The sequence below is a fragment of the Lolium perenne genome, chromosome 3 (genome assembly GCF_019359855.2).
Source record: "Lolium perenne isolate Kyuss_39 chromosome 3, Kyuss_2.0, whole genome shotgun sequence".
Classification (NCBI taxonomy): domain Eukaryota; kingdom Viridiplantae; phylum Streptophyta; class Magnoliopsida; order Poales; family Poaceae; genus Lolium; species Lolium perenne.
In genome coordinates, this window is record NC_067246.2 from 301,981,202 (window position 1) to 301,992,303 (window position 11,102).

Below are 11,102 nucleotides of genomic sequence, written 5' to 3' on the forward strand. Positions count from 1 at the left end.
TCGTCTCTTGTATCGGTAGTGGGTTTGAGTTGGCTTGCCCTTGTGGCGTGGCGAGTGGAGGCTTGACCCCGTGGTGTCTTGTTGTATGGTTTTCGCCCGGTTTTCTCCTAAAAACTGTGCACTTTCTGCTTAATTAATGGATGAGGCAAAGCTTTTGCCTCCGTTTCAAAAAAAAAATATAGGACACCGGGCCTATATAAAAAAAAAATATAGGACACCGGGCCTATATCGATCAGATCAAACGGGACGGAAACAACAAATCAACCGATGAAAGTATGCTGTGTTTGCAGCAAAGCCCCTAAGGCGCTGAGGCATTATGTACAATACAGTTGCAGTCAGAGTACATATCATACATAAATGTTACAGCGCAATATTACGCCCCGGACATGCTTCAAAAAATTTGGGCCCATTCCGGAGTGACAGGCCGCTGAGGATATAACAGACACAACTGCAGAGCCTTGCCGCTGATCCTTGGCGGCACCCGAACAGCAGCAGCTCTCCTGATATTCAGCGCAACCTTATAGACTCCTCCTCTTTACAGCTTCCAGCAGCCACCCACGCGTCGGTTCTGAGCTGGCCATTCAAGAGCCGACATGTTCCAGACCAGATATTTGAAGTCCTTCCTTGTTCGAAGCTCCAGCACAAGGCTGAGAGGTGGTCATCATTCATCTCGTGTTGCCTTGTTGTTTCTTAGCCAATGCAAGGGCTTTTGCCAGGTTCGATTTGGCAGCATCGAGCAAGTCATCGGATTTTACAGCTCTCTCGAAGCAGCCTATAGCATCCTCCAGACGGCCCTCCGCCACAAATACGAGACCCAGGTTGTTGTTGGCGGGTGCGTACCCAGGGCAAAGTTCCAAAGACCTTGATAACATCTTTCTTGCAAGTTCATACAGCCTGTGCTGCCGGTAAAGAATTCCAAGATTAGAGAGGATTGCGTGCGACTGCTGGCTTGAAGATAGCACTAGGGCCCGTTTATATACAGTTTCAGAGGACGGGTCGTCTGATAACTGCAACGCGATACCTGTGTAAACAACCATATGGTAAGGTGCATAAACATTAGTCATGGAGCTAAATTTCAGAAAAAATATTTGGGAAAATCCAGGCGTGGTGGTTTAAGCTCCTTTGTTTATAGGAATGACTGTTTAGATCAATTAGAAAAATGACAAGATTGCTGGGACTTTAACCAAGTATATTAACAAGAACACTCTAGGTAGCTCATTTAAGCCATGTGGTATCACAAATTCACAATCCATGACAAAGAGAAAAATAATCGGCATTCTGCTGGCTTGTTTACTCAACATATAGCTCGAAACTTACCAAGATTAGACCAAGCATAACTGCAATCTGGGGAACGAGCTATTGCAGATTTCAGAAAATTTACAGATCGACTAAACTGAGTCGTGCAAATATTATACAAACCAAGTTGATGCCATTGAACAGCATCATCTGGATCCTCTTGGATTGCCTGCAAATAAGATGTCAAATAAGAATACATCTTTCGCTCCTTTCCAGTGCCCAGATTTTGCATTTTTCAGTTAAAATTGAAGTGAATGGCTTTATTTGGGTAATAAGTTTCCAAACATTACCTGCTTTAGAGTATAAAGAGCTCGCTCTTCTGCCTCATTTAGAACGGCCTGCTCTCCATCATAAGCAGCCGGAATTTCATGTTGCGCCCTGTGAGCCATTGCCAACCCTGCCCATGCAATTGGAGCATCAACTGCTGAAGGGTCTCCTTCTTTTAGAACCGTTGCCATCTCAGTTGCAGCCCAGGAAAGCTGATCATCGGAACATTGTGACCTTGTAGCATCTCTGATACGGTGAACTGCAATTGCATACCGACCAGGCATATGATTGGGTTCAAATTTTGCTGCCTGGAAAGCACAGAAACAAAGTTTATTTCATCTCAACTTTGTCCCATTTACCAAGCCATCGGCAACTTTGTCACAATGAAATGCAACATTGGAAACATCTAGTGCCAGAACAAAAGGTATTTCACGGGTATTGAATAGCTTCAGTGATTGGCAATGGTGGAGCTGGAGGGAAACTGGCTGATGGACGAGTTTCATGTTTGCTATTGTAGATTGCACGTAAGTTTCTAGACCGCAAACTCGCAATGATAACACGCAGGCAAGATCTATGGTTTAAGCCAGATAAAACAAGTCGGAGGCTCGGAGCCTGTCCTGTTTGAGATATTGAACATGCCAAACACCAAAAAAAAAAACTGGCTAATAATTCTAATATGACAAGCGGACAACATCATATATCCTCTTGACAGCACAAGCAGTAACTTTATAATGGCCTATTGGCAGGCAATTTTGGATGAATCATGTTACTGTAGCTACTAGTAATGTCACTTCTGCACAAAGTTTGTTCAATAGCTAGAGTGGTATAAAATAAAGAAAGCAGGCAGACAATTCCAACATTATAATGGCAAACTAACGTAAGGAAAAGAATGTTAAACTGTTTGTATTCTAATCTATGAAAAGGCGAATCTACAGAGGTTGGCCAGCCAGTCATGACTAACAAGAAGAATTCTGGTAAATCGTGTAAAGTCAATTAAAAGAAAAGAGGCGAGCAAAGAACTAATGGTCATAAACAAATTATTACTAAGAGTTGGAAATAATTGTGTTGTCAATATAATAGTTTCCCCATGTTGACAATATAGATCAATTAGTGCTAACTATGCATACATGATAGCTAATTTGAGCAATAATGAATGTTCAAACAATATTGTTAATCATCAGAAAGTTAACACCATTGTTACCTGCTCCAAACACCTCTTTGAATTTCTATGTTCACCAACCATGTGATATGCATTTGCAAGATTTACCCATACAGATGCAGCTTTAGGATCAGACCTCACAGCTGCAAGTAAGCACTCCTTTGCAACAACTAAGGCTTCTTTCTGGTGCAGATAAGACCCTGCACTTTCAGTACCAGACTCCCCTGCCATGCAACAGTTTATTAGGCAGCAACTAAAGGTAATATACACTGGCCAAAATACCACTAAAAGTAATATCCACCTAATACAGGTAAATTTCATACTAAATGGCAACCGGGCAGCTTTAAGATAAGATATGAAAAGACTAAGGAAGAAGAAATATATGGCAAACAAGTTGCTAGTGTATGTACCTGCAGCCAAAGATCCATATTTACATAGAAGGAGAGCACCATAATTCACCAGAGCAGCTGGGTGGTTTTGGTCTTTCAAAACTAGCTCTTGAAAGCATTTTGCGGACTGCTCTAGATTCCCACTGGAAAATGATGAAAGATTAACAGGGTGAAACAGGGAAAGTAAATTGAAATGTCGTTTCATAGTTCACACCTTTGAATATATGCAACACCAAGATTGGCAAGCGAGTCCAAGTAATCTGGAGCAACAGTCGTGAGAGTAGAAAAAACTGAGATAGCACTCTGGACAGGGTGAACAGTCAGGTAGTATTCCAAGACATTTCACTTTGGACACTTCAGCATGATGGTTGGAAAGAATTGCAACATGATTAGCATATTGGTACCTGAATTTGACTGCCGCGAAGAAGAACTAAGCCAAGAATATTCCAAACAGCTGCCTGCCTGGGGTCCAATTCAACTGAACTCTTTAGCTTAACAAGGATTTCATCCAGTTCACCAGTGTCAAGCTCTTCATCAAAACTATCACCCATGCTTGCTTGCAAAATACACTGCATGAGAAACATAGCCAACTCAATGGAGGAGCAAATATTTATTATAAATACACAGACAAAGTAAGAGTTGCAAGAAAACTAAGCAAATATCAAACTGTAAATGAGGCAAGTCTCGTTGTGTAGGCTGATGAACCTGAGCATGGTGAATCCTCACTGATGAGAGTAAATCAGGCCTCCGAACTTCTTGCTCGTCTTGTACCAATATTTCAGATGACTTTTCATACGCTAATATTGCCTGGGAGATTCCAGCAACTGATTAAGCAATATGCATATGCTACAAAGTTCAAAATTTTCAAAGTGAAGGACCATTTACCTTCTGGGGCTGACCAAGCCTTTGGTACATCAAACCCAACATAAAATGGGCATGGGCATTCTTAGGCATCTTCCGGGCAACATGAACTAAAGCCTGCAAAAGGAAGATTAAGCTCTAAACATTTCCATTATATAAACAACTTACACATCAAGGCATTGTGATGACAACACTGTGGTTCATACGATATTAAGGTGTCCGAATACAGTTTCACCTTTTCTGATATAGTCAAGTTGCAGACAATTTTATAAATATATAAATGGTAATTTTCCAGTGGCATTAGGACCAATAACTCACAGCTTTCAGGTTGCTAACTTTTTCCTCACGTGAAACAGATGCCCCTTGATAATGTTGATCAGCGTCTGTTTACAATGAATCATAAGTAGTCGATTCAAAACAGCAAAAAAAATCTTCCATTGCTTCACATGTCATTTAGCATGCCTCACCTTCGCATTCAACAGTATCAGGGTCCTTCGTTGCGATTGCGCTTTTCGTCAACCCACTCTCCTCAATACAACTCCTGCAGGTAAAATGTATGCCTAAGATCTCAACAGAGAACCAGTAAATAAAAAATCGAGAAAACGCACGAGATTTTGCGTTTCATTTCATTGAACAGGAAGAAGAAATCGGGGGTACAACCTCCAGAGGGAGGGAAACACACACACACGACACACACGACACACACACACACACACACACACACGACCGTCCTCATCAAGCGACTACAACTTGGTAATGAGGTGCCCTCTACAGACCGTAATGACATTAGACCCCGCCAAGCCTTGCCTTCAGCCAAGAATGGTGAGGCAACAGGCCTCAGAGCAACACCTAGCATCACCTACCGCATCCATGTGGCGCTATGGGAGCTCGAGATATCTCCAGGCTATGTCTCGAAAGTTGGCGCCACCGGGAACCCTGCTCGGTCCTTGTGACCATGGCCTCCACTACCGAGTTCCGGGTATGTTGTCGAAGTTGCAGCCACAAGGTCTCGTGAGTGCATCTAGCCGCAACTTCGACAACATACCCAGAACTCGGTAGTTTTTGCCCATGGTCACAAGGACCTTACCAAGAAAGTTTAGAGAAAAGGCGCTTGGCCCTGCTTTTTATAGAAAGCAATGAAGGTGCGCGGGGAAACCAGTCATACAAGGTTCAACAACGTGGTCTTTTACGGTACAATTTACTAGTCCTATGGACTAGTAGTATTTTGGTTAATTTACATGGTAAGAAAATCATGACACAGATTTGGGTGGATTTGTTACCATCTACTACAATTTACTAGCCTATGAACTAGTAGTATTTTGGTTAATTTACATGGTAAAAAAATAATGACACAGATAGGACTAGTAGTAATTGCAATTATGCCACGTTAATTAGAATTTGATATTTTGATGCTACCTCCCACGCATGCAGGTGACATGATTGAGCCATTGCTATTTTTCTGTCCACTAGATTTTAACCGACTCACATCTAGCACGTGGACAATATTTCGGGTGCAAGGTTATTTCCTGTATTGAGCATCAGTTCAGCTAAAAAATATAACTTATGCTCTGATATGTCTTAGATGGACGTTTAAACAATTACTCTCCGCGCTTGTAGATTCTAAACATGTGGTTAAATTATACTAAAAACTATTTTAGAAGTAAACATATATTTAAAAAAAGGTCAGACTAGCGACCAGGACAGAAAAAAAAAAGACTTTTGACACATTTGAACTGTTTGGGTTTTAAACAATAAGTAAATAATTTCGAAGTTTTAATGATTTATAGCACGTAAAGCTATTTCATTAGAACGACTTCGTGATGGCTTCTCTAAATTGTATTCAATGCTCATCAAATGCTCATATCCATCAGCGGGAGTAGAAAAAAATGGAAAATACTACAATACAACTCAATTCTTCAAAGAAAAAAGCCATCAACGAAAGTAGAAAAACAAAAGAGAAAATAAAAGGAACGAGTTGAACCCGACAAGAGCTTTCGATCGTAAATCCTGCACTCTAGAAAGAACGCCCGCGCAGAAGTACCAACTATGCTGATATGTTTTTCTATATTTGAACCGAAACTAAATTTATATAACGCAAACCAGAAAATTTTGGGCCCCAAAAATTCTGGGGCCCTGTGCGGGTCACACGGGCCGCACACCTATAGGCCCAGGCCTGCATACCAGCAGCATGCCCAATCTAACATTGTGGGAGAATCGAAAATAAGTCGATGCCAACGCCACATTGTTTACTGATAGGCGGGCCAGCTACGTCATTGGTACAGAGCTGGACAACCTAATTTAATGCCATCCAGCTGCCTGTGAACTTATGCGGAGATGGTTTCATAAGCGGTGGCAGAAGAGGCGTCGTGTCATCGCTGCGGCTTTCCTATGCAGTGGCGGGAATCCAAGTCGCCGCCGCCTCGCGTACCTCGGCCGTTTAAATACGATTCAACACGGCCCCCTCTCACTCACATTTCCAAAGCCCACAACCCACAACCTCAGACACTCAAATCACCGATGCAGACACTAGCAAGGCCGGCGATGTCTGGGCGGTAATAAAACGTCATCCTAGCGGTGGCGTGGCAGCGAATGGCTTTGGCCCACAATTTGATGGTCGACGAGGTGTGGCGCTCTACCACCATTAAGAGGAGGCACTGGCGTACATGGGGCACGCCGCCCTCTGTGGGATGCCAAAAACATGAAGCACTGATAGTCCTTCTTACTACACGGGCTCTGGAATTTGTCCGCCACGACGGCAGCCCGGTCTACTGAGTACAAGAACCATGAGGGAGGCAAACTCTAGTGGGGTGTTTCCGGGCGCACCCTCGACGTTTTCATTGCCCACTGCCTCCTCCACTGTTGTCGCCACCGCATGCACCGACACGATGGGCTTCGAGGAGGACGACGCCATGTCCTCAACAACGCTTACCTGTCCCCGGACCCCGGCTCTGCGCACCCCAACCTTTGTCGTAGCCAGACGCTCAGCCATTGTTGTGTGCCACCGACGAACCCTACTACAATCCAGGGCTTGCTCTCGCCCTCGAAGAATCACGCAACGACCTGAGAGCAACTCCACACATCGGCATCGCATGGTCAATGGGCGAGACGGGCAACTACGTCGACCTTAGCGAGGACGACATCGGCTCGGGAGGAGAAGGCGCAGGCACAAACACCGTCCCTAGCGGCGTCAAGGACGGGGAGGAGGAGAAGTTTGACTACAACTTACTACCATCGCCTCAATGGCGGGCTTTAGTTTAGTTAAGGTTTATATTTTATTTGAATTTAATTCAAGTTTATGAAATGTAACAAAATATAAATAAAACTTAAGTTTTTGTTTGAATTTAAAAATTCTATTAAGGGCACAGCTTGGGAGAGGCGCCCCCATATGCGGCTAGTAGTGGCTGCATCCCCATAGACTCGATCATGTGCTAGTGCTGGACTACATGTGGAGTTGCTCTATGTGATGTATACTGTATAGAGAGGTAATAAAAAAGTTATGTTGGTGTCCGGATAAATGAAAAATATCACGTGATAAAAAAATTATAAATAGAATAACTTGCAAAAAATAGGGTGGCCTGAACCAAGAACCATCTGGTCTGAAGTCGGCGACACTTATCGCTGCTATTTAGATGCTGCTATTTAGATAGAAATGGATCTTCATTGCAATGAAGTTTCGACCTATTTTAAACTTAGTTTTGCTAATTCTAAACTATCACTCGACACCCAAAACCACCGAATCTATCTATGCAAAAAATTACTCTAAAAGCAAGTAGTACATTATTTCACTATGTGGAAAAAATATTATCTATTTTTTAGGCATAAATGAACAATTTTTAAAAATTGACCAAGTTCTAGGTCGATATTTTGGAACTCTATTTATACTTTTTCTATTCTCGTTGGAGATGTATTTTTCTCTCTATATGAACTGTAATGAGATTCAAATTATCTAGCACATGCACGGATTGTTTGTAAAGGAATAAAATAAATAAGATATTATAAGCTTCCCTAAAAAGAAAATCTATTATAAGAAATGTTAAGCAAAGGAAAGTTTTCTTTATTAGATGTGCGCCTGCCAAATTAGCTCTTGGGTGGAAAAAAATACTACTCTTCGAAACGACCAGTATTGATTAAATTGGACCATCGGATCTGCCGATTGGACGGCCAATATTTTCTAGTCGCTACCGTAAAAAGCCTCTCAACAACAAACAACCAAATTAGAAGTTCCATGCTAGGATTACGCAACAGCTCACACAAAGATCAAAAGGCTCGCACCGGAGCTGAAATTACCAAGCAAGTGATGAAAGGGTCATTTGGTGTTGAACTGCTTGCTATTTCTAAGGCTGCTAACATTTCAAAAAAAAAATCTAAGACTGCTAGTAACAAAATTTTGAACTTCATTGGGTGAGCATGTGCAAGGAATTCGGCACCATATGTAGAGAAATCGTGTTGAGTTCAGCGCAAATCGACAGAGAAGCTCCATGCTATGGCAGAATCACCCCCCTCCCGCAGATGCAAAAGCACATCCTAGGTTACGGCTTACAGCAGACACGGAACGCCCAATTCCGAACTATTTGCAGGGGGCATGTGTGCAGGAGTAGCAGGAGGGTCCAGTACAGTCAGATCGAATAAGAACTTTAGGCTCCTACCTAGTGGAGTAGTCAGCGGCGGCCACCGGAACTGCGGCGGCGGCGGCGGCGGCGATGGCGGGGCTCGGTTTGGGGGTTGGCGGGTGGTCCTCGCCGTCGCTCTCCGGCGGGTCGACGTTGAGGTCGGCGAGCATCGCCCTCGGCGGCGGCGGCGGCGGCGGAGGCTGGGCCTCCGGCATCGTCTCCGCCGTCCAGGTCTCCGACGAGTGGGGTGGGGGTTTTGTGAGCTCCGGCCTCCGGATGCGCTGCCGGGTAGTACTATACTAGCAACGAACTGCCTTTCCTGCGGTCGGATCGGGTCTGCACTGGTACGTTCGCCGTGGACTGACGGACTGGCACAGTAACGGCCTGCAACTGGTCCAGGCTTTCACGAGTCCGCTACATGGGCATGGGCATTGGGCAGCTAGCCCGATGGGCCGGCTTGAAAGCTTGTGTCCATGTCTGCAGGACCGCAAAAAAAAAACAGTTTACAGGCCGAAGCCCAGTCTGAGAGCTGAAAAGACCTGATTTTATGAAAATGCATTTTAATTTAAAATAGGTGCACCAATTTTAATTGTTTGTTTTGAATAAGATAAATGATATTCCAAAATGCGAGACATTTTTTTTTTCGTGCCTCAGACTAGTCACGATGGGCTTTGTGCTTGGCATTTGCAGGCCCCACTCAGAATAAGAGTAAATGACAAATTCTGACTTTTCTATATAGATGAGTAAATGACAAATTCTTACTTTTCTATATAGATGCCCTAATTTCTCGTATGCGATTGTCATGTCTAGACTTCGACTACATATCGATAGTTTTTTTTCACATTTTGACTCTTTTGACTAGTTATCCAAAAGTGAACTTGTTTTGGAACTTTACTTGGACATGCCAGACACCACCACACAATTGGTAGCTTGCTTGGTTCCAACATGGCACCGAACCCTTGAGATGTCATGAGCTGCTACATATGCACAACTCAAACAATAGTCGGCATCATCAATCGCGGAGAAGACAAGCCCCATGCAGGCATGCACATAGGGCAACCGCACGAAGCGTGACAACAGTGTGCAATAGGTACCATAATCGCTATGTTCACATGTTTGCACCGATAAAAAAGCATTAGTTTCGGTTGTATTTAGATTTTACCCCCAAAATGATAATGTGCATGAAAGGAAATATGACATTCGATGGCATGTACATTCAAGACAAGACAAAAAGCAGAGGTCCTCTTCGTCTCGTGTAGATTTACCAAAAATCAAGGCTCTAATTACTGTTTTTTTCATCTTATGATTCCCGTGTGGTATAGAATCAGATTTATGAAAATTACAAAAACTATACTAAAGGAGGTCTTCAAGATTGACGAAGTCTTGTTCAAAAAAAAAAAAGATTAACGAAGTCATCATATATGCCTCCTTGTCATGAAAACGCCGTGATTCACCAAATAAAACGTGGATACACTTCAGAGAACGTACCTTGCGACGAAAATCAGTCTGGCACACACGCCGACACTAATCATTGGGATGAACTCGCATCAGCACGTTGGGTCATCAAGAGCGTTATTTTTGGGTTTATCTTACTGTTAGTGCTAGGGGATCGTACTTTCCGTGATTCCCTCCGATCGAGTACGACATACAAAGCTTCTACGGAGGAAGCAGGCAACGGAGAAGGAGGCGAATATGAACTTTTTCGCGGTTGTTTCTAGCGCTAACCCTTGGATAGATCGACAGCGATACATACACGCATGCAGCAGAGATCGACGCAGGACGCTCCAAAATCCAGCGCCTCCAACTCCGAACTAACTTCTACTTTTCTTCTTCCTACCGTCACCTACCTTGCCTCCTTCGAGCTAAGCTGCTACTCCCGCTTATTACGTGAAGCTCCCCGTCTCAACCGAAACCGTACGTGATGAGAAGCCTGTCTCTGCATCTGCACCCGACTCGGGAGAAAGTGACAGACGGAGAGGGAGGCGACAAAATCTGCCTATGATTGGGCACGTAGCAGGGGGGAGTGGCTAAAACTAATCCCCCTACCAAATCGACACCATTGACGCGGCTGCTCCTCGTCGGCTCGGCATATCATATCATCTCCACAGTGTTTCACTATAAATTTATGCCATGGCACCAACCGATCGATCGAACCGATCCACTGTTGGCACTTGGCAGTATGCCGCCGCCGGCGGTGAGTACGTGCGTCCCCAACCTCGATCTCATTCTGTATTCTGTAAGGAAAACAATCATCGCTCGCATGTGCTGTCCTTCAGCTAACGCAATCATCGGAAATTCGGACCGGCGACCAGACCAAATCCAAATCACTGCAGTGGTATAATTGAGCGCGGCAGGCTCGGTGCATTTCATCTCGGCTAAGCTACAAAGGGCATTGGACCGGTGGATCGGCGGCAGGAGGGGTCGAGAGCTAGCAGCTGCCGCGCGCCTACCGGATCAGGTGATGCGAATCGGTTCCTGCAGATCAAGCCCACATGCTCCTTGGCAGGCGCGCACGTAAGA

At 44.1% G+C, this 11,102-nt stretch overlaps 1 protein-coding gene across 1 annotated transcript; it reads right to left on the reverse strand.

Annotated features, from left to right (window-relative positions):
- Positions 1-249: 249 nt before the first annotated feature.
- Positions 250-8,903, reverse strand: LOC127345257 (uncharacterized). The gene is made up of 12 exons (XM_051371702.2): positions 8,619-8,903; positions 4,440-4,513; positions 4,291-4,355; positions 3,997-4,089; positions 3,817-3,918; positions 3,516-3,680; positions 3,326-3,414; positions 3,133-3,254; positions 2,765-2,946; positions 1,587-1,871; positions 1,318-1,465; positions 250-1,021 (listed from the first exon to the last, which is right to left on the reverse strand). The coding sequence occupies exons 1-12, from the start codon at positions 8,795-8,797 to the stop codon at positions 666-668; spliced, it is 1,860 nt and encodes a 619-aa protein (XP_051227662.1). The 5' UTR covers positions 8,798-8,903; the 3' UTR covers positions 250-665.
- Positions 8,904-11,102: the final 2,199 nt, after the last annotated feature.

Coding starts and splice junctions, on each gene's coding strand:
- LOC127345257 (XM_051371702.2), bottom strand. CDS start 8,797: ATGCCGGAGGCCCAGCCTCCGCCGCCGCCGCCGCCGCCGAGGGCGATG. Junction 4,090..4,290: donor AAGTTAGCAACCTGAAAGCT/GTGAGTTATTGG, acceptor TTCCTTTTGCAG/GCTTTAGTTCATGTTGCCCG. Junction 3,255..3,325: donor GGTGTTGCATATATTCAAAG/GTGTGAACTATG, acceptor ATCATTTTCCAG/TGGGAATCTAGAGCAGTCCG.